The sequence below is a fragment of the Lepisosteus platostomus genome, chromosome 3 (assembly GCF_059453375.1).
Source record: "Lepisosteus platostomus isolate fLepPlt1 chromosome 3, fLepPlt1.hap1, whole genome shotgun sequence".
NCBI lineage: Eukaryota > Metazoa > Chordata > Actinopteri > Semionotiformes > Lepisosteidae > Lepisosteus > Lepisosteus platostomus.
Window position 1 is genome coordinate 75852244 of NC_142613.1, and position 22388 is coordinate 75874631.

Here is a 22388-nt window from a genome sequence, read left to right on the forward strand (position 1 = left end):
GCATGGTGAATCGATTCTAAAAAATTACTGTATTTTGCATGATTGGAAACAAATGCGTGATTGCGAAATGCTGTGGTGTTACTTTTACAAAGACAGGCAATGAAAAAAAGAATGTGGACCAGGGCAATACTTTGAGTTTACACTTACAGCTTGTCCAAGGTCATTCATTATTAATACTATTAGTAATATCTTCGTTAAAGACTTTGATGGCGACAGCTCAAACATGAGAGGTTGAGCTTTATTAGCTCCACCTTGCGGAAATTCCGGATACTATTATTTTGCTTGCGGTATTATAGGAGAATTTACGGTAACTAGCGGTATTTACCGGTAACTTGCGGTATACTGCGTAAAGCGCACCGCAAAATAATGTGGTATTGCCCGCGCATTTTGAATGGCTGCATCTGTAGGAATATTTGTGCATGGTCAAAAAAATGGCATAAAAATGACAAAGTGAAGGCTGTGAAAACATTCACAATGTACTTTCTACACAAAGCAAGTGTTCTCACACCTCTAGGAGATTTCGTAAAAGTGCTACAGGTGTGCCAAAATCATTTTTTTTAATTCAAGGTGACTTCACCGCGGTTTTCATTTTCAGATTGTCAATTAAAAAAATCAATTTATTTAATCAAGCAATTGCGATATTAATCAATTACTGTATTGATTGAAACACACATTCTGTACAGATACAGTACAGTCACATTCTCCTGTCGTTCAGTGGTGTAAAACGAATTTGCAGGTGATTGATATAACAATGCACCGCCCACTGAGTGGAATGTTCTCATTTGTTCTCAAGTGTAAAAAGAGGTGATAATTCTTAATAATTCCGTGTCGCATTAACTAACCTCTTCAGTTTATTCCGTCAGACAGTACATGGATATAATTATATCGTTATTAATTTGTTTAGATACGCAATTCCATATTATATTCCCTGTTAATCAAATTCTAAAAGTATGCATTTGTTAGATAACAAGCGAATTCACAGAAAAGGTTAAAAGACTATCACTTTTCACAAAGTATATCATCCTAATATGGTCAGAAGGAGCACATAAAACGTTTCCCAAATAACATGTAAGAGTTTGATGCTTAAAATGTTTAGGGAGAAATGGAATACTGGTGTGTATTTTTTCTTTAAACTACCAAGACCAGCAATATACAGTACAGTTTACATACAGTAATATGTTTATGTTCCTAAATTAATATCGTTTATGAGCATGTGAAAGGCATGGTGAATCGGAGATTCTCAAGAATTACTTTGTATGATTGGAAAGGAATGTGTGATTGGATCAACTAAATGCTGTGGTGTTACTTTTTGTCAATGAAAAAATAAACTCTTTTCGTTTACAAAGACGGTTACAAAGAATGTGGACCAGGGTAATACTTTGAGCTTACAGCTTGTCCAAGGTCATTCATTATTAATACTATTAGTAATATCTTCGGTAAAGACTTTGATGCATATAATATTCCTGCATAATTAAAATATTTATGATAAAGGTGGTAGGTTGTGTACTTTTGTTCAACAGAACAATCTCGCTTTTATAAAATAATGATTTTATAAATGATTTTATTAATGATTAACATGCTGTAATACACTGTTTAAGAGTATACAACTTAAATTCTTAATGGAATAAAGATTGTCCCTCAGCAGTGATCGGGATTCGAAACCGACGTTTTCTGGTGACAGCTCAAATGCTGTACAGTAGAGGTTAACCTTTATTAGCTCCACCTGGCGGTTTTACAAGGTGATTCCGGATACTATTAACATAATCTAATTTGCATACGGTATGATGCGGTATGATGCGGTATACTGCGACACACCCACCGTGTTATACCGCAGCATACCCCGCTTGTTTTGAATGGCTGCATCTGTATCTATGCATCAAATATTACTGCCTTTCTTGCAGCCTGCCTTCATCTATTTACACATAATATTAGTATTTCCCCATTGCAAGCAGTAGCTACAAGTTCACTTTGTCTGCTAGGGTGTACGGGATAGAACAGACTGATAATTCACAAATGCTGTATTACCAGAGGACCTCCAATTCCCACAAAACCAGCTGGGAAATTTCCTGGCATCTACAGATGCAGCCATTCAAAATGCACGGGCGATACCGCATTATTTTGCGGTACGCTGTATGCAGTCTACCGCGAGTTACCAGTAAATACCGCGAGTTACCGTAAATTCTCCTATAATACGACAAGCAAAATAATAATATCTGGAATTTCCGCAAGGTGGAGCTAATAAAGCTCAACCTCTCATGTTTGAGCTGTTGCCATCAAAGTCTTTAACGAAGATATTACTAATAGTATTAATAATGAATGACCTTGGACAAGCTGTAGGTGTAAACTCAAAGTATTGCCCTGGTCAACATTACTTTTTTAATTGACACTCCCCACAAACCCACCCCCACACACCCCTAATCCCGCACCTCACCATGCCTGGCCACCACTGTGTCACACAGCTGCTAGCGCACTGCACTGTGCCTGGCCACCACTGCTTCACACCACACAGCTGCCAGCGCACCTCACCGTGCCCGGCCACCACTGCGTCACACCACACAGCCGCCAGCGCACCTCACCGTGCCCGGCCACCACTGCGTCACACCACACAGCCGCCAGCGCACCGCACCGTGCCCGGCCACCACTGCGTCACACCACACAGCTGCCAGCGCACCTCACCGTGCCCGGCCACCACTGCGTCACACCACACAGCTGCCAGCGCACCTCACCGTGCCCGGCCACCACTGCGTCACACCACACAGCTGCCAGCGCACCTCACCGTGCCAGGCCACCACTGCGTCACACCACACAGCTGCCAGCGCACCTCACCGTGCCAGGCCACCACTGCGTCACACCACACAGCTGCCAGCGCACCTCACCGTGCCCGGCCACCACTGCGTCACACCACACAGCGGCCAGCGCACCTCACCGTGCCCGGCCACCACTGCGTCACACCACACAGCGGCCAGCGCACCTCACCGTGCCCGGCCACCACTGCGTCACACCACACAGCTGCCAGCGCACCTCACCGTGCCAGGCCACCACTGCGTCACACCACACAGCTGCCAGCGCACCTCACCGTGCCCGGCCACCACTGCGTCACACCACACAGCTGCCAGCGCACCTCACCGTGCCCGGCCACCACTGCGTCACACCACACAGCTGCCAGCGCACCTCACCGTGCCCGGCCACCACTGCGTCACACCACACAGCTGCCAGCGCACCTCACCGTGCCCGGCCACCACTGCGTCACACCACACAGCTGCCAGCGCACCTCAAAGTGCCTGTCCACCACTGCTTCATACCACACAGCTGCCAGCGCACCTCACCGTGCCAGGCCACCACTGCGTCACAACACACAGCTGCCAGCGCACCTCACCGTGCCAGGCCACCACTGCGTCACACCACACAGCTGCCAGCGCACCTCACCGTGCCCGGCCACCACTGCGTCACACCACACAGCTGCCAGCGCACCTCACCGTGCCCGGCCACCACTGCGTCACACCACACAGCTGCCAGCGCACCTCACCGTGCCAGGCCACCACTGCGTCACACCACACAGCTGCCAGTGCACCTCAAAGTGCCTGTCCACCACTGCTTCATACCACACAGCTGCCAGCGCACCTCACCGTGCCAGGCCACCACTGCGTCACACCACACAGCTGCCAGCGCACCTCACCGTGCCAGGCCACCACTGCGTCACACCACACAGCTGCCAGCGCACCTCACCGTGCCCGGCCACCACTGCGTCACACAGCTGCCAGCACACCTCACCGTGCCCGGCCACCACTGCGTCACACAGCTGCCAGCGCACCTCACCGTGCCCGGCCACCACTGCGTCACACCACACAGCTGCCAGCGCACCTCACCGTGCCAGGCCACCACTGCGTCACACCACACAGCTGCCAGCGCACCTCACCGTGCCAGGCCACCACTGCGTCACACCACACAGCTGCCAGCGCACCTCACCGTGCCTGGCCACCACTGCGTCACACAGCTGCCAGCGCACCTCACCGTGCCTGTCCACCACTGCTTCATACCACACAGCTGCCAGCGCACCTCACCGTGCCCGGCCACCACTGCGTCACACAGCTGCCAGCACACTTAACTAATTTTTAGTTAAGCAGGATTTGAGCTACAGACCATAAAAAACAGGATTGTTGTTGTTAATCAATGACTTAGATTCGAACATGTTGTGATATTTAGAAATATAAAAAAGTCAATAGAGTGTCCATAATATTGCTATTTTAGTTTTTCAAGGAAATGCTTGTTAAAAGAAAACTCATGGCAAGAGCTAGATTTGAACAGCCGACCTCTCGCTTATAAGTCAGGCACTTAAACCATACAGTCACATGACAAGCAGTGAAACAACTGTGTCCACAGTATATGACTATACTGTAATTATATCGTTATTAATTTCTTTAGATACGCGATTCCATATTATATTCCCTATTAATCAAATTCTAAAAGTATGCTTTTTTACTCTGGTATCGAGCGTATTCGCAGAAAAGCTTAAAACTATCACTTTTCTCACAAAGTACTGTATACTGTATAAACGTACAGTAACATGGTCAGAAGGAGCAAGGAGCATGTAAAAACATTTCCAAAATAACCACATGTAAGGCTTTGATGCTTAAAATATTTAGGGAGAAATGGAATACTGGTGTGTATTTTTTCTTTAAACTACCAAGACCAGCACATACCAAACACATACCGCGGTATGACGCGTTATGACGTAATGATTTGCCCACGGTACGGGTTTGTACAGCGCACTTTGAATGGCTGCATCTGTATTGACTTGTTTCCAGGAATTTGTTGCTCAACATCTGTGGGGTCCAGAAGAATAATTTTTACTTCTCTGTCATTGTTTTTTTGTGTTTTTTTACTCCTTGGGAACAACAGTTTTTCATATGGAGCAGGTATGCAGTCATAATTCATCATTTTGAATTACCGTTACAGGATATTATGTAGATTCAAGATTTTTGCTCATGGAAATAATGTAGGGATGACTGATGAGCACTCAAAAGGTCCACTGAAAGGTACAGTAGACAGTAATGGTAGGGGAATCAATTATCAGATTTCCTTATGCTTATATAGCGCTTTTCTGGACACTCCACTCAAAGCACTTTACAGATAATGGGGATTCCCTCCACCACCACCAATGTGCAGCCCCACCTGGATGATGTGATGGCAGCCAGAGTGCTTCAGTATTAATAAGCAAGTGCAAAAAGAAAAAAGGCCTAAAGAAACCATGAGGTAGCAAAAGCACAGTAGCTCAGCTAATGACAGAGCCCTGAGTGAAGGGGGAAGTATTTAAGCCAAGTGGAACTAATAAAGAAATAATAAATAGCAGATTAATTGGCCGCATGGTGTGAAAGTCTGCCTGAGCATGTTCTAACAGCACAGGGGGGTGCGGTGTCCATGTGTGCATGCAGGACCGATCACTGGCACCAGCACTGTCATGACATCAGAGATCTAAGCCGTATTGTGTGCTTGACAGGGAGTCTTGTATGGTGACAAGGTTGCAGACCAACCGGAGCAAGCACACTAACCTTTGGACAGAGGATACAGTTGTCAGGTTCAGGGTTGCTACAACCCTCATCAGGAGACACAGCTCATAATAAAAGATCTGTGGAAAGGCAATATCCCAATCTCTAATTATTTACAGTACTCACGAGAGTTTAAAATTAAACCAGTTAGAATTTCATTGTTGTAGCGCACTGTCACAATATTTTATCCCTAAAAAGCTTTACCTGGTGGCTACTTTTTAAGTATCCAGACTTTATAGTGCAAGTGGACTTTACACTTTTATGTGGATACATTTAATAACTTTCAATATACCTTATTTCCTTGGTAGTCCAGCCGCAGAGCTGAAGATTTACAGTAATGTTGGGACACTTCAATTCATTTTAAACATTGAACGCTTACTAATGATGTTGACACAAGCATACATACTGCTAAATATAATATCAAGGGTAACAAGACAGACTAGTTCTATTGAGAAGGTCTCAAAGGAATTAATCTGTTCTGAGCTTTTCACACCATTGATGCACAGCAGCACCAGGAGGAGCTACCAGAAACTGAATATAAACCAAGGGGCAGCAAAGCTGACAGCAGCGAATTTGAATCTTATTCTATAAATAGGATTGATATCCCTTTTCAATAAAGTAGATAGAGTGGATCTGAATTTCTTTCTGGAAATTTAAGAGCATTTTTTTGAGCTGCAGTTTTTTTAATTCTTTGTTCTCAGATAATGGAATTAAATGAAATCGGAGGACATAAAATACAGGACTACTGTTTTTCATCTGACAATACATCTTGCCCAAAAGAAACTCGATCCACAGCTGTTTATGTAATTTTATATGTTTTCTTTATATCAGTGGTGATGCTGACAGTGTGTGGAAACCTGGTGGTGATCATTTCTATCTCTCACTTCAAGCAGCTCCACACACCAACTAACTTCCTCCTGCTCTCTCTGGCTGTGGCAGACTTTCTAATAGGGCTGATTGTGATGCCTTTGCAAATGATCAGATTTATAGAAACCTGTTGGTATTTTGGGATAACATTCTGTGTTTTTTTCTATGCAGTTGTAACTTTACTTTCTGTTGTTTCTCTTCGTAATATTCTGTTAATAAGTATTGATCGATATCTTGCTGTGTGTGACCCATTACAGTATTCCAATAAAATAACACTTAATAACATGCGCATGTGTATAATATTAAGTTGGTCATTCTCTGTATGTTATGTGGCTATCATGTTTAGTATAAATTTTAAAAGGTCTGAAAACCGAAATACCTGTCGTGGAGATTGTTTTTTTGAAATGAGTGGAGCCTGGGTGATAGTTGACACGCTGATTTGCTTTATTTTGCCTTACCCTGTTATGATAGTTCTGTATATGAAAATATTTATTGTTGCCAAAAGGCACGCACAAATCATCAGATCTGTCCCTGGGCAACAGAACTGTAGAGATGGAAGCAATAGTAACATTTCTAAAAGATCTGAAAGAAAAGCAGCCAAAACTTTAGGCATTATAATTAGTGTGCACTTTCTGTGTTGGATACCATATTATCTTTCCAGTCTGGTTGTAGGAAACGTTAATTTTTCTTCGTATTCTATAGTAATGGATTCTCTTCTCTTTCTAGTTTATTTTAACTCTACAATGAATCCAATTTTGTATGCCTTCTTTTACCCTTGGTTTCAGAAGTCAACAAAAGAAATATTAACATTTAGGATATGTGATCCAGCATCCACACTTATTACTTTGTTTCCAGAAAACCTTTAAATTTTACCTTCAATATAAAATTCATGCCTTTTATTGTAATTTATACTTCTTTCTGACAATTATTCAGAACATTAAAATACATTCATAATTTGTGGAGTAATGGTATTCTTGAATATTAAGATTCCACTTGAAGGTTTCTTGGTCTAGCCTACAGTACATTTCCATGCAGAATTGAGGAAACATGGCTCACATTACTTTTGAAAATTGTGCATTATTCCTTTTGAAACAGATTTACTTTAACTGTTTCTTGTATCTTGGCATCTGTCTCCAATATCTACAGTGTTATGGCTGGTGTTGTTTCAGTAATTGTTTTTCAGCATATTCAAAATGGTTTGCTTGTATGCAACTGTACCAAGTGGTTAATTACAGTTGCTCTCATCTTTAAGGATAGACAATGGACACTCTTTGGAGCATTTGCTCAGGCCAATTGAAGCTACACAGCTCTTGCTAATCCTGTTATGGGTGAGTCAAGGTTGGTCTGAGTCAAGGCGGCCTGTCAATTAAGTTAATTAAATTAAGCTTTTGGGGGATGGTGCTGTAACAAAATGTGTCACAATAAAGTAAAATAAGACTTTACATTGTGTTGCAGGAGGGAGAAACTTAAAATTGCTAAGTAAATGTATGACTTGCCAAAGAAAGAACTAGAAAATACCATGAGAGCCACAAGCAGATACAAGCCCTGGATATAAAAAATATAATCCAGAGAAAGTCAATGGTCAGGTCACAAAAGCTGGAAGACTACCAAAAATTATCTTTACCTCCCTTAAATAAAACTTTAGCATAAATGTGGGTTAAAAAGAAATTTGTATAAAGCACAAACCTGTCTTCTGTACCTACAGTATCATGCTGTAGTGACTACAATGTGTTGTAAAATTGATTGGTTTGGTGGTAATTTGTTGGTAACTAAACATTGCTTGTGGAGCGAAAGCCAGTTAAATAAAATAAATTTGCTGTCATACTTAGAACTTTTTTCCCCCCATTTAGGACTTTTTATCTCCTGATTAGAACTTCAGAAACTCTTACGTACTTATTTTCTCTTGATTGCAGTACATCCCATTTCGTTTTTCCTATTTGCTAGAGACAAGGACATGTGTTCTATGAATTTAATTGATTGTTATGTACTGTTTTTTTTTTCACACAGATGGGCTAATCTTTTTATTCATGCTGTTCTGCAGGTCCCACTAAGGCCTTATTATAGATTTTGACTCCTAGCTATGACATGAGGGGACGAAGACAAAACACAAATATTTACAATACTTTTTGATTTTGTTAGTGGCATTTATTCATTTAAGAAGTCTAAAATAGGGAAGAGGGAAGAATTTAAAACACAGGAAAAAAACAGCGGAAAATGTCGTTTTCAATAAGGCATGTGAAACAAATATATTGACACATAAACTACATTTTTGATGCACCACATGCATAATATTACTATTAACAACATGAAACAGTTTTGTTTGTATGAACTAAGTAATGTAATGAGTAAGGAAAGTTACTGAGTTACCAAAGAAAAAATTCAGAGATGTACTAGTCACATGTACTGTATCTACGCATCAAATATTACTGCCTTTCTTGCAGCCTGCCTTCATCTATTTACACTTAATATTAGTATTTCCCCATTGCAAGCAGTAGCTACAAGTTCACTTTGTCTGCTAGGGTGTACGGGATAGAACAGACTGATAATTCACAGATGCTGTATTACCAGAGGACCTCCAATTCCCACAAAACCAGCTGGGCAATTTCCTGGCATCTACGTCACAAGTCTCTGTGCTGCCTGGCTGTGGTGACATGTTCTGCAGGTCCTGGCCAGTGCTAGTGCTTTACCAGTTGTCTGTTGCCACCAGTGCACATGCAGAAGGCATTCACAGGGAGCCCTATTTAATGGTATATTCAATGATATACTGAATATATCATTCAGTATGATAACATATATCATACTGAATGATATATGTTCAGTATATCATTCATTTAGACCGTTTCGTAATTGAACTTGGTTAAAATTTCTACATTAGATACTTGAAACGAGTACATAACTCTTAGGAATTAAATTGATATCAACTAGTTGGGATAACAATTGAATTCTCGAGCTGTAATGCAGTGAAGTTGAATACTCATCCAATCTCTGGGGATTCAGATCTCCTGCGGGCACAAAGAAACAGTTGCAGGCTTGTTGCTGTCCAATCCGCGCTCTCTGGCTCGGTGCCAAGCTGTGCTGTGCGGCTTGAGAGAAGTTCCTGCGATGTGCTGCTCTCTGAAGACTTGCTAGTTAGTGTTGGCTTTAACTAGCAAAGTTGTGCTCAGGAGAAAAGTGACTGCGGGTCCCAGCAGGTCAATAAGAAGACCGGTTAGTTCCTGATGAAGCGCTAGTTCTGAATACTTATTCAGCTGTCCACAGATCAGACCTGTTCATGAGGCTTGCTGCTGATGCTAACCTCGGGTGGATCCTTTGAATACGCTCTGGCAACCTCCGTCCTCGACTCTTAGAACAAAGGAAAGTCCTGCACTCGGACACACTGGCCGTTATGTAGTGGTTCCGAGCTGAGTCTGAGGATGTTCAGGATGAGCTCTGAGTCTGAGAAATGTCCAGCAGGCGCCCTGAGGGGCTCTGCACTGCTTGTTTTACCTGGAGGACCTACCGGTTGTTCATTGGTCGAAAGTTTCATGGGCATTCAAGACCCACATGGGGTTAACCTGCCCTACCAGTTCCTATTGGCAGATGATGAGTAACCATGCCCTCTGACCTTAGATTTGTAAACCAACTTTGAATAAGACTCTCCCTTGGAATTCCAGACTTTAAGGCTCCAGAGATAACCATTTGTTAGGGTAGTTGATGTGTCTCAGCTTTGTGAGTTGTTTCTTATCAGGACACACTATCAGCTAGAAAAACACCTTAAATGTGAACCAAATGGAATGGCCTCTCTGTATCTAGTACCACTTGAGATGAGAGAGAGATGGACTGGCGAGGGTAAACACTAAACAAGTAAACTGGTAAAAGCAACAAGATTGTTTATAGTGTTTGTGTGGCTGTTTGCAGTCCTATACAATTTGGCACTCATTTATTTTAATGGAAATATTAGCAGTACAGGAAAAACAAATATATGTCTTGGTGAATGTAAGTTTGGGATCAGTGAAGCCTGGGGTATAGCTGATTTAATTGCTGTATTTATTCTGCCATGCTCTGTGATATTATTATTATATGGAAAAATCTTTGTTGTGGCTAGAAGGCATGCTAAAATTGGTGATTTGGTTAGGAGACAAACAGTTTCTAAAAAAAATAATTCTGAACTTTCTACCAAATCTCAAAGAAAAGCTGCAAGAACATTAGAACTGTAATTGGTTTTTTTGTATTGTATTTATGTAAATATTTTGTAAAAAGTTTTGTTAATGCTGATAATTTTTTATCTCCTTCTTCAGTAGATGTTAATTTTCTAAATTGGTTAGTATATTTAAATTCTTCTCTCAATCCTATAATTTATGCTCTGATTTACCCCTGGTTTCAAAAGTCAGTGAAACTAATTATAACACTTCAGATTTTTAATACAGCATCATCTATGCTGAACGTATTTCCTGAGCACTCGTAGGTATGTACTGCTACTCTCAGTACTTTTCCTTTAGAACTGTGAGGTGCATGAATGTATCATTTTAGGATCTATATTTTTCTTGATTAGATTTCTTTTCAGAAATTGTACCAGTTTTGACATTCATTGTAACATTCATTAGATGCAGAATTTTTGTGCTCTCAATCCACCTTCAATCCCATGATAGGAGCAGCTCTCACCAGGATATTTGGCTTTCTTATATGAATGAATTTCTGCTAAAAAAAACAGTATTTATATCAGTATGATGATATGACTTGATGCTTTCTTATCTTACGGGGCGGAGAGGTGGCTCTGTGGCTAAGGATCTGCACCTGTGACTGGAAGGTTGCCGGTTCCAATCCTGCGGCCAGCAGAGGAATCCTACTCCGTTGGGCTCCTGAGCAAGGCCCTTAACCCCAACTGCTCCAGGGGCACCATACAATGGCAGAACCTGCGCTCTGACCCCAGCTTCTCTCCCTGTCTGTGTCTCCATGGAGAAATGCTGGGGTATGTGAAAAGATGAATTCCTAATGCAAGAAATTGTATAGGGCTAATAAAGAAACATTATTATCTACTGTATACTGTTATGGAATGTATTCTGTTTTTGATTGCATACAATGTATTAACTTAATTAAAAAATAGTAAGGAATATTGATTAGTTACATTTGTATTTACAGTTTAAGTGTACTGTAGAGATTCTCCCAATTTTATTTGTACTTAATTGCTTCACTCTGTACTTCCAGGATAGGAGCAGCTCTCATCAGGAGAGTTTGCTTTCTGATCATGAATTTCTGACAAACACTCTTATCAAATACAAGAGGGAATATTTATTAAATACAAGAGGGAATATTAACACAATGAGTTAAACCTATACAGTATTTAGTTAAAAGTATAAAAAATGTCAAACTTTAGAACAAAATAAACACAATGTATTGCAACATAATAGAGGGTGTGATTGTCAGGAATGTAGATCACTCTGGAGAGAAACATGCGTTGTTATGTGACCACAGCTGAAGTAGGCTGGTGGTCTAACAATACACAGCTATGGACTCTAAGAGATCAGGTGGCTGGTTCATGAAACAGGTTTAACTTGTTCAAGATTTTCTCTAGATAGCCAGATTGAATTAACCAGATTTCTGACTTCAGGTTTGCTCCAGCGCCACAACGGCAAACTCGGGTTTCAGTTGTCAGTTTAAAGCCACACGGGGTTAATCAATCAGAGTAAATGTGCCACTCTCAGGAGGCAGGAGTGTCAAGCCTTGACTCCTTTGCACCAACAAAACCAAGGCAAACAGCATAGAATGTATTATGTCTTTATTCGGAGAATATGAATTATGGCTCCTTATGGAAAACTATGAGGGGGTAAAATCTGTTGCCCATAACTGCTGCAGACGCCTGGCAAAGAATCACTAATAAATTGAGAGCAAAAGTTATTTATGAAATGCAGTAAAATATCTCAAATTAGACAAGACTATAAAAATTGAATGAGCACACACGTATTGCATAACTTACCTTACATTATTATGGCCCTGAAGTGGAGCTCCAGTTAAAGCCATTGTTTAGTTGTATAATATTATTTTTATCCAGTAATGTACACATTAGCTGGATCACAATGGGAAGATCTGGATCACAATGGTCAAGACAAAATACAAGAATATCATAATCATCAACACAATAAAGAATGCATTCCTCCATTATTGGGTCATTGTGTTTTTCCCCAACTTTGTGTTGTGTATCAAATAATATGGGTGAAGCTTTTTCCCCCAAGTTGCAGAAAATCTTAAGCCAGGTAAAATGTGACCTACTTATAATAGGATGAAAAATCCTAAAAATTAGGTCACCATTTAACTATAATGTGCTCATTCCTGATGGTCTGTCACAGCTCTCCTACCTTTTTGGATACAGGGTTCAGGTTGAGGGGAGGACCTCAGGGTGGCAATGTTATGTAGTACAGCACATTCAACAATAATGTCACATTCCCTGTCTGGGGTTAAAATGAACCATTAAAATGAACTCTTAACTTCAACAACAGCCCTATTAAAGTGGGCCTGGGTCTCCAGGATCTAATGCCAGCAGCCATATCACCCTGCAACTCACAACTGGCAGCCCACTGTAGCTCAGCAGGTGTGAGCCTGGTCAGTACCTGGCTGAGAGACCTCCTGGGAAAAACGACCAAAAAGGTTGCTGCTGGAAGAGGTGTTAGTGGGGCCAGCAGGGACTGCTCACCCTGTGGCCCAAGTGGGTCCTAATGCTCCAGTATAGTGACGGGGACACTATACTGTAAACGGGCACCGTCTTTCAGATGAGATGTAAAAGTGAGGTCCTGATCCTCTGTGGTCATTAAAAATCCCAGGGTGTTTCTTGAAAAGAGTAGGGTGTAACCCTGGTGTCCTGGCCAAATTTCCCATTGGATCTTTTTAAAAAAAAAATACTTTTTTTAAATTTTTTTTTTACATATTTTTTTAATACTGTAGTGGCAAGGCTTATTTATAATACAGGAATTAAGTTTGCTGCTCCCTTGCCAGTCCCTCTCTCCCTCATCTCAGTGGTGCTGTACACAGAAAGGCCATTCCATTAGGTTCAGATTTAAGGTGTCTTTCTAGCTGATAGAGTTTCCTGATAAGGAACAACTCCCAAGGCTGAGATTCTCCAGCCACCCTAATGAATGGTCATCTCTGGTGCCTTACTGTCTGGGAGATTCCGTAGGAGAGACTCATCCCAAGGTGTTTACATCCCTGATGTCGGAGAACATTGTTACTTATCCTCCACCTTGATCAGCCAATCAGGAACTGGCAGGGCAGGGTAACCCCATGTGGGTCTCAAATGCCCGCGGGACTTTCAACAAATGAATGACCGTAGTTCCTCCAGATAAAACAGGCAGCACAGGGCCCAGAAGGTGCCCCTCCAGGACATTCTCAGACTCATCTCGGACAATCAAGTGACGGCCCAGTGTGTCCGAGTGCCAGGATTTTAATTTGTTCTAAGAGTCGAGACCGGGGGTCACCCACTCGAATCAAAGGATCCGCCTGAGGTTAGCCCAGCAGCAAGCCTGGTGAACCGCCGGTACTCCACTGCGAACACTCGCCTGATCAACGAGTGAACTACGGTCGGAATTGTCGACAGCTGAATCTCAGGGTTCAGGACTAGCGCTACATCGGGAGTGAACCAGTCTTCTTCCCATCTAAAGAGTGTGACTTGCTTGGACCCGCAGTCACTTTTCATGTGCAGAATCTCTGCTAGTGCAGCCAGGACTAACTAGCCAGTCTTCAGAGAGTCACTGCTAGTGCGCTGCAGCAGGAGTATCTCCCTCCTTCTCCCACACCTCACGCCGAACCAGGACTGCCTGGCACCAGGCCAGAGGCCGCAGATTGGACGCAGCAACAGCCTTTCGCTGTTCCTTTGTATCCGCAGGAGATTTGAATCCACATAAATTGGATGAGTATTCAACATTCTGCATTACAGCTCGAGAAATCAATTGCTACCTCAACCCCAGTTGATGTCCCATATGAGTGATGTACTTACTTTTGAGTGTCTAATGTAGAAGTTGTAATCAAAGCTCATTAACGAAATGGTATAAATGAATGGTATACTGAATGTATGTGTCTCTTTGTGATTAAATACAGTATATACCTTTTGTATTCTGCTAACCCTCACTACAAGATCTGTTATGTTTATATGCACATTTTATGTATTAATAAATGTATTCTCTTGTATTAGTATCCGTGTGTGTGCTTTGCTGAATTGTTCCGCAAAGTTGGTTTTCTAATATCCATCGTAGAATCATTTTGTGACTTAGTGATACAATTAATAATTGTCCCAGTAAATGCACAAAACACCTACAATACCTTGCTAAACATTATAGCACAGTGTATCCTAAGTATCCCAGAGGTATGCCCCCCAAGGGCGCATTTATCACAGTGGGGGACTTCAATGGCGCGAACCTGAAGAAAATCATGTCAAACCTGCATCAGCATATAAATTGTCCATCACGCAGAACAAACACGTTGGACAATGTTTACACTCCCTTCCAGGATGGATACAAAGCACGACCCCCGACCTCCTTTCGGCAAATCCGTTCACACCTCCATCCTGCTACTCCCTGCCTATAGGTAGAAACACAAGCAGGAGAAGCCTGCTAAAAAGGACAATTCAGCGCTGGTCAGAGGAATCGGGCTCTGTTCTAAGTCACTGCTTTGCTACCACTGACTGGTGGATTTTTTGCAAAGCTGCCGGGAACGACATTAACCTGGAATATGCTACTAGCGACAGTATATCAGCAAATGCACAGAAGATGTTGTCCCCAGGATTACTGTTCGCACATACCCAAATTAAAAACTGTGGGTAAATGGCGAAGTATGAAGGACAGCACCTTTTTACAGTATAGTGTCCCCTTTAGGACCCACACAGACCACAGGGTGAGCACCCCCTGGTGGCCCCACTAACAACTCTTCCGGCAGCAGCCTTAGCTTTCCCAGAAGTCTCCCATCCAGTTACTGACCAGTCTCACACCTGCTTAGTTTCAGTGGGCTGCCAGTTGTGAGTTGAAGGGTGATATGGCTGCTGGCAATGTCATCCTCAAAGAGTAACACAGTGGAGGTCAGACAGGTGAAGGACAGAGGTGTGAGATCCATGATGACATGTAGGATGACATATCATTTGTACGGGACTCAGAGCCTGAGAATTTGCAAACCGAGAGCTCAGAGATCAAATATTATGTTCCTTTTTTTAGGTACCATGATGAAGGAGCATATAAAACACTAAGCTCGGAGCAGATAATGTTTAATAGGGGAAAAATAGTGCCGAAAGTTCCCCAACAGGCTGTAGGGGCATGTCAATTCCTGTGAACCCACTTGGAACACATCCTCCACCATCAACCCCATGGTGTCACAACATGCAGTACAGCATGAATTTCTGCAGAATGATCTGGCCTGCTTAAAGTTCTTCCTCTCTTCAACCAGTAAAGTCATTTCTCACTTGCTTACTTGGTTACTGTGTCCTGGGGCTACTACTCTTGAGTAGTCTTCCCCTGCTATCATCTTGATATGCCCATCACACTTCAGGGTTCTGTACTTCAGGAGTGGATTAATTGTGCACCTTCTTATATGTGAAGTGTTTTGCAATCTTTGGTATTAAAAGTTTTAAAGAAATTCAGTGTATGTGTTACAGTCATGAAGCTGCTTATTGCAACACAGCCAGGGGTGTCCGCAGGTTATCCATTACCCCGAGTAAAGTGTTTCCTTTGTCCTAAACGAATTTTCCTTAATTTGTTTATTGTGATCTCCTGTACTTGTTTCACATTTAAGGTTAAAAGTGTCCCCAATGTTGAACTTATTTATATTCATTATATAGATAATAGATAATAGGCTATTGCCTATTGTCCTGGATCATCCTATAAGGTCTAGACACCCTCCCGTGGTTTTTTCCAATTTTTTAGAAAATATATGGTTATGAAACTGGTGAAAATCAGGAGTTGACCGAATGGTATAGTCAATAAATAAAATAAGTATTCATAAACCCCAACTTGTTGAGAGGAGTAATAATTCAGGCACACTTGGTTAAACAAATATTTATTACAATGACACAAGACACAAACTAGACTACACACAAAACAAACATATAACACACAAGTTACTCTATGTACAGTATTTACAAACAAGGCGTTTCAGAGGCCTAACTACTTCAGACTGCTACTCGGCATCACCCAATTCATCCATCCCTGACATACATTACCCTCCTGTGTAAAGGGCAGAGCATGATGTGCCAACAACCCAAATACACAATGGATTAACTTGAGAAGTGTGAAATTACTTCACTGGTTGAGTAAAGAAAGAACTTTAAGCAATTCAAATTGTCCTGCATCTCTAACTGCTACAGATAAATGGAAGTACAGCATGACCCTGTGCGGAGTCAGAGAGAGAGAGAAAACAACTGAATTCCAAAGGCAAATGTTATCCAAATCGTCAGGTGTATTAAAGGATACAACATTATGGGCCTGTTAAAGGTTCTCCCTTGAGTTAGTGAAGTAATTTTTCAATTTTCTACTTGATGTGCTGTTGGCAAATCATCAGCTTCTCTTCATACAGGAATGTGTTATACAGTACGTCACAGTGGATTAAATGAGTTCATTTCTTTTACTGTATATGTTGAACTTTGGATTATTTGTCTTTGAAATAGAAAATCAATATATTTATCAAATTTAAGAATAAACAAATTAAAACAGTTCCAAAAAAATGGAAAAAAAACAATCTACTTATTGAGACACTACTAGTCGTGCGATGATGTAGCTCTTATCTTTTATTCGGATTCTTTATATCAATCACCACTATACACGTCTATTGTCCAGCGCCAACCTGCGACCATGAGGACTGTGAGGAGATGGTCTCAGGAGGCTATGGAGGATCTACGTGGTGCTTTGGAAGCCACCGACTGGGATGTGCTGTGCGAACCACATGGGGACGACATAGACAGCATGGTGGACTGTGTCACTGACTACATTAACTTCTGCGTAGACAACACCATCCCCACCAAAGACGTACACTGCTTTTCCAATAACAAACCCTGGATCACCAGCGACCTGAAGGCTCTTCTGAATGACAAGAAGAGAGCCTTTAGGAGGGGGGATAAGGAAAAGGTCAAGTGTGTACAGAGGGAGCTAAAGCAGACGTTAAGAGAGAGCAAGGACGCCTACAGGAGGAAGGTAGAGGACAAGCTGCAAAGGAATAGGGTGAGGGACGTATGGAGCAGCATGAGAGAGATCTCTGGCTTCAAACAGGCTGGGGGTGCAACAGAGGGGAACCTGGAGATGGCCAACGAGTCGAACCAGTTCTTTAACAGGTTTGATTCTGGGTCCTCTGTGGCTCAACACCCATCCCCCCACAGCCACACGCTCCCTAACCCTTCACAGCTGCGACTGCCCAACACCTCCTCCATCCCCCCACAAACATGGCCGCCTACAGCTACAACCCCCGACAGCTACTCACCTACCCATCCCCCACAGCTGCCACTCTCCAAGTGGATCATGTTTTTCGACTTCTCCAGTGGCTTCAATACCATCCAGCCCTTACTTCTAAGGAGGAAGCTGGAGGAGATGCAAGTCGATGCCTCCATGACCTCGTGGATCACTGACTACCTGACAGGCAGACCACAGTCTGTGAGACTTCAGAACTGTGTGTCTGAACAGGTAGTGAGTAACACAGGGGCACCTCAAGGGACAGTTCTTTCTCCATTCCTCTTCATCCTCTATACTTGGGACTTTAAGTACAACTCAAAGTCATGCCACCTGCAGAAGTTCTCAGATGACTCTGCAATTGTGGGATGTATCAAGGGTGAGCAGGAGGAGGAGTACAGAGGACTGGTCAGCAGCTTTGTGGAGTGGTGTGGGGTGAACCACTTGGAACTGAATGTAACAAAGACAAAGGAACTGGTGGTAGATTTCAGGAGGAAAAAGGTCAAACCTACTCCTGTCTACATCCATGGGAGTGGCGTGGAGATGGTGGACTCGTACAAGTACTTGGGAGTGCACATCGACGATAGACTGGAATGGTCTAAGAACATCGAGGCCATCTATAAGAAGGGACAGAGCCGACTTTAATTCTTGAGGAGGCTCAGGTCCTTCAATGTATGTAGTAAGATACTTCATATGTTCTATCAGTCGGTGGTAGCGAGCGCCATTTTCTACGCAGTGGTATGCTGGGGCCCTGGGATCAGAGCAGTGGATTCTAAAAGGCTGAACAAGCTCATCAGGAGAGCAAGCTCTGTCATTGGGTCTGGCCTGGACCCCTTGGAGGTAGTGGCTGAGAGGAGAATGGTGTCCAAACTAGAGGCCATCATGGACAACATCTCCCATCCCCTCTATGACAGGCTTGCAGAAATGAAGAGCACGTTCAGCAATAGACTGATTCACCCACGGTGCAACAGGGAGCGCTACAGGAGGTCATTCTTGCCTTCTGCCATAAGACTGTACAACGCATCCACCTTTCGTCTTGGCAGAGGCAACATTGACAGTGACCTGTTTCTGGACTGAACGCATCTACACATCTACTGCTACATCTGTTCTCTTTCTTTCTTTTCCCATTTACAACAGTTTTTTGTGCAATATATGCCAGGGACCTGTGCAATACATTTATATCTATATTTATATCTATATCTATATTTACATCTATATTTATATTCATATGTGTGATACGATTTTTCTGTGTACTGTTCTGTTCTAGTTTGTTCTTTGTGTGTCCGGACTGTGAGTAACTCTTTTAGTGCTCCCCTCACTGTACTGATTGTATTGTATGTATTGTACTATTATTATATCATTTGTTACACTGTGGCTGTGTTGTCTGTGTTAAGCTGCTGTTGCCCTGCAATTTCAATCACGGGATCAATAAAGTATCTATCTATATTGATTCTGGAAAGTAAGCAGATTATTCAGATATAAAATTGATTCAAACATGAGGGGATCACTGGTAGTTGCAAGAGGAATTCATTAATAACTGATCAGTATTTAAATAAAGGTGATTTAAATCAATATAAATGTTTATATTGTAATGCATAGGTGACTATTCATTGTTATTAAAATGACTTAAATTCGATCATGTTGTGATATTTAGAAATATACATTTGTTTGGTGCGAGTGAAGTTTAATTTAATCTCTGACCCAGGGAAAAGTTTTATTTTTTCAAAGAAATGTTTGTTAAGTCATGGCTCCAGCTGGATTCAAACACCCAACATGTGATGTGGGAGTCAGGAACCTAACCCACAGCGCCACCGGCAAGGTCACATGAGGAGTGTTGAAAAAGCCCTACAAACATTATCAACAGACATCGTACAGCGTGTACTATTCTTGTGTTGCAGTACATGAATATAATTATATCGTTATTAATTTCTTTAGATACACGATTCCATATTATATTCTCTTTTAATCAAATTCTAAAAGTATGCTTGTTGACTCCGGTATCACGTTAGTTAAAGACTTCGATGCTTAAAATGTTTAGGGAGAAATGGAATACTGGTGTGTATGTTTTCTTTAAAGTACTGAGACCAGCCATATACTGTATGTTTATGTTCCAAAATTAATATCGTTTATGGCCTTCACACGTGTTACAGTATGCTCCTATTCTTTTTATGCTCAGCTACTGAAATTTCCCTTCAGTGGTAAAATTCCATATAAATATTCAATACTAAAACGGGCACAGTAAAGACATTTAAATCTTTCTACGACCGACCAACACACCACGAGTGCCCCTGTCGGTCAACCAATCACGTACCGCGGTATTTTGCGTCATCGCGCGTCACAATGCACGAGGCTGTAGCCAATTACCTCCAGTACGTGTCTGTGCCGCGCACTTTGAATGGCTGCATCTGTACATTTGCAAAACTCTTTTTCCGCTCCTCTGTTATTTTTACTTTATTTAGCGTGTATGAATAATGGTCATATACAAAGAAATACATTTACATGAAACAAAGTGATGTTTAGTTTAGTATGCATGCAAAATTCATTGATTTTCAGGGAACAAACTGATTAGATTGGATGCTCGATCACATACCCTGAATTTTAATATTTCTTTCACTGACTTTTGAAACCAGGGATAAAACAAAGCATAAATAATAGGATTCATTGCAGAGCTTGTATTTATAATAAAAATTAATGAGTTAGTTACTGAAGAAGAGACACTAAGATCTCCTTGAACTAGACTGCCAATGTAATAGGGCAGGAAACACAGAAGAAATACAGCCACTACAGTTCCTAAGGTTTTGGCTGCTTTTATTTCAGATCTTTTGGAAACTTTAGTGTTGCTTCCATTTTGATATGTCAGTTGCTCAGTAACAGTTTTGACCACATGTGCGTGTCTTTTGGCAACAATAAATATTTTCATATAGAGAGCTATCATAATAGAGCAAGGCAAAATAAAAGTAGCTAACATATCAACTATAGGATGCACTAATTTCAAAAACACATTCCCCTAGACAGGCATTTGCACCTGCAGAGTTTATAACATTAATATTACAAGTAACAATCATCAACACATAAAATACAGAGAATGACCAAATGAATATTATATATAGGCACATAACATTAACTGTTATTTTATTATAATATTGCAATGGGTCACACACAGCAAAATACCGATCAATACTTATGAAAACAACATTAATAAGAGAAGCAACTGAAAGAATGAAGAGAACAGAATAGAAAATAATACAAAATATCCTCCCAAAATACCAACAGGTTTCTATATATCTAATCATCTCAAAAGGCATCACAATCAGCCCTATTAGAAAGTCTGCCACAGCCAGAGAGAGCAGGAGGAGGTTGGTTGGTGTGTGGAGCTGCTTGAAGTGAGAGATAGAGATGACCACTATCAGGTTTCCACACACTGTCAGTATCAACACTGAAACATATACAATTACATTAACAACTGCAGATCGAGTTTCTTTTCGGCAAGATGTATTATAAGATGGAAAACGAACTAGGGATTGGACAGTTTCTAAGTGCTTGTACAATCGATGGAAATGTTCAAATAAATGTGCAAAAGAAATAAACAAAAAAAATAATTTATTCCTTTATCATATTGGCTAGCTAATGTCCTCTCTTTGCTAGTTAGTGGCTGTGTTTCTACGTTGCGTAGCAATGAGTGACTATATTCTCAGGCGGAGGAACATAAACAGCTTAATTTTCTTGTTAAATATTTTTTTTAATTAAAATTCATTCTATACAGCAATTGCATATTTGGGGACCATTTCATAAAACTTAAAATGTTTAGGGAGAAATGGAAGACTGGTGTGTATTTTTTCTTTAAACTACCAAGACCAGCCATATACAGTACAGTTTACATACAGTAATATGTTTATGTTCCTAAATTGATATCATTTATGACCTTCAGATGCTCCTCTTCTTTTTATGCTCAGCTACTAAAATTTCCCTTTAGTGGTAAAATTTCATATAAATATTCAATACTAAGCGGATTAAAATGTGCACAGTAAAGAGATTAAATGATTAAATCTTTTCACTACCGACCAATGCACCACGAGTGCCCCTGTCGGTCATTTTGGCCAGCCAATCACATACCGCGGTACGGGGCAGTGGCTCGTGCGTAGTTGCCCGCAGTACGGCTTTGTACTGTTCATTTTGAATGGCTGCATCTGTAGTTAATGGCTTTGTTCTGTGTGGATAGGTGGGGAAAATATTTTTTATGTATTTATATATGAAGGTATTTTTTTTCTTAAGTTACACAGGCTTCACCATCACCTATCAGATCTAATGAGATTTAATAATTCCACATTGATTTAGTATTTCAATAGTCAAAGTCACATGTGCTTCATGGTTAGGCATGAATGATAAGTTGATTAAATACATATAGTCAGATGAGTATATTTACTAGAAACATTAATATATAGAATATATAGAATATTACTCAATAATAAAATGTGAACAGTGTGGCAAATAAATAATTGTATGTATTCATCTGCCTTCCATTAACATTCTAAAGCCAAATAAAAATTAATTTATCAAGTTAATGTATATATTTAATTCAATTAAAATG

The 22388-nt window shown here is 41.2% G+C and overlaps 2 protein-coding genes across 2 annotated transcripts; one reads left to right on the forward strand and one right to left on the reverse strand.

The window, feature by feature from the left end:
- Positions 1-6158: 6158 nt before the first annotated feature.
- LOC148675494 (trace amine-associated receptor 13c-like) lies at positions 6159-7279 on the forward strand. The gene has a single exon (XM_088627190.1). The coding sequence runs from the start codon at positions 6251-6253 to the stop codon at positions 7277-7279; it is 1029 nt and encodes a 342-aa protein (XP_088483316.1). The 5' UTR covers positions 6159-6250.
- A 6855-nt stretch (positions 7280-14134) lies between these two features.
- On the reverse strand, positions 14135-21972 carry LOC148675495 (trace amine-associated receptor 13c-like). The gene is made up of 4 exons (XM_088627159.1): positions 21966-21972; positions 20872-21236; positions 20391-20807; positions 14135-14197 (listed from the first exon to the last, which is right to left on the reverse strand). The coding sequence occupies exons 1-4, from the start codon at positions 21970-21972 to the stop codon at positions 14135-14137; spliced, it is 852 nt and encodes a 283-aa protein (XP_088483285.1).
- Positions 21973-22388: the final 416 nt, after the last annotated feature.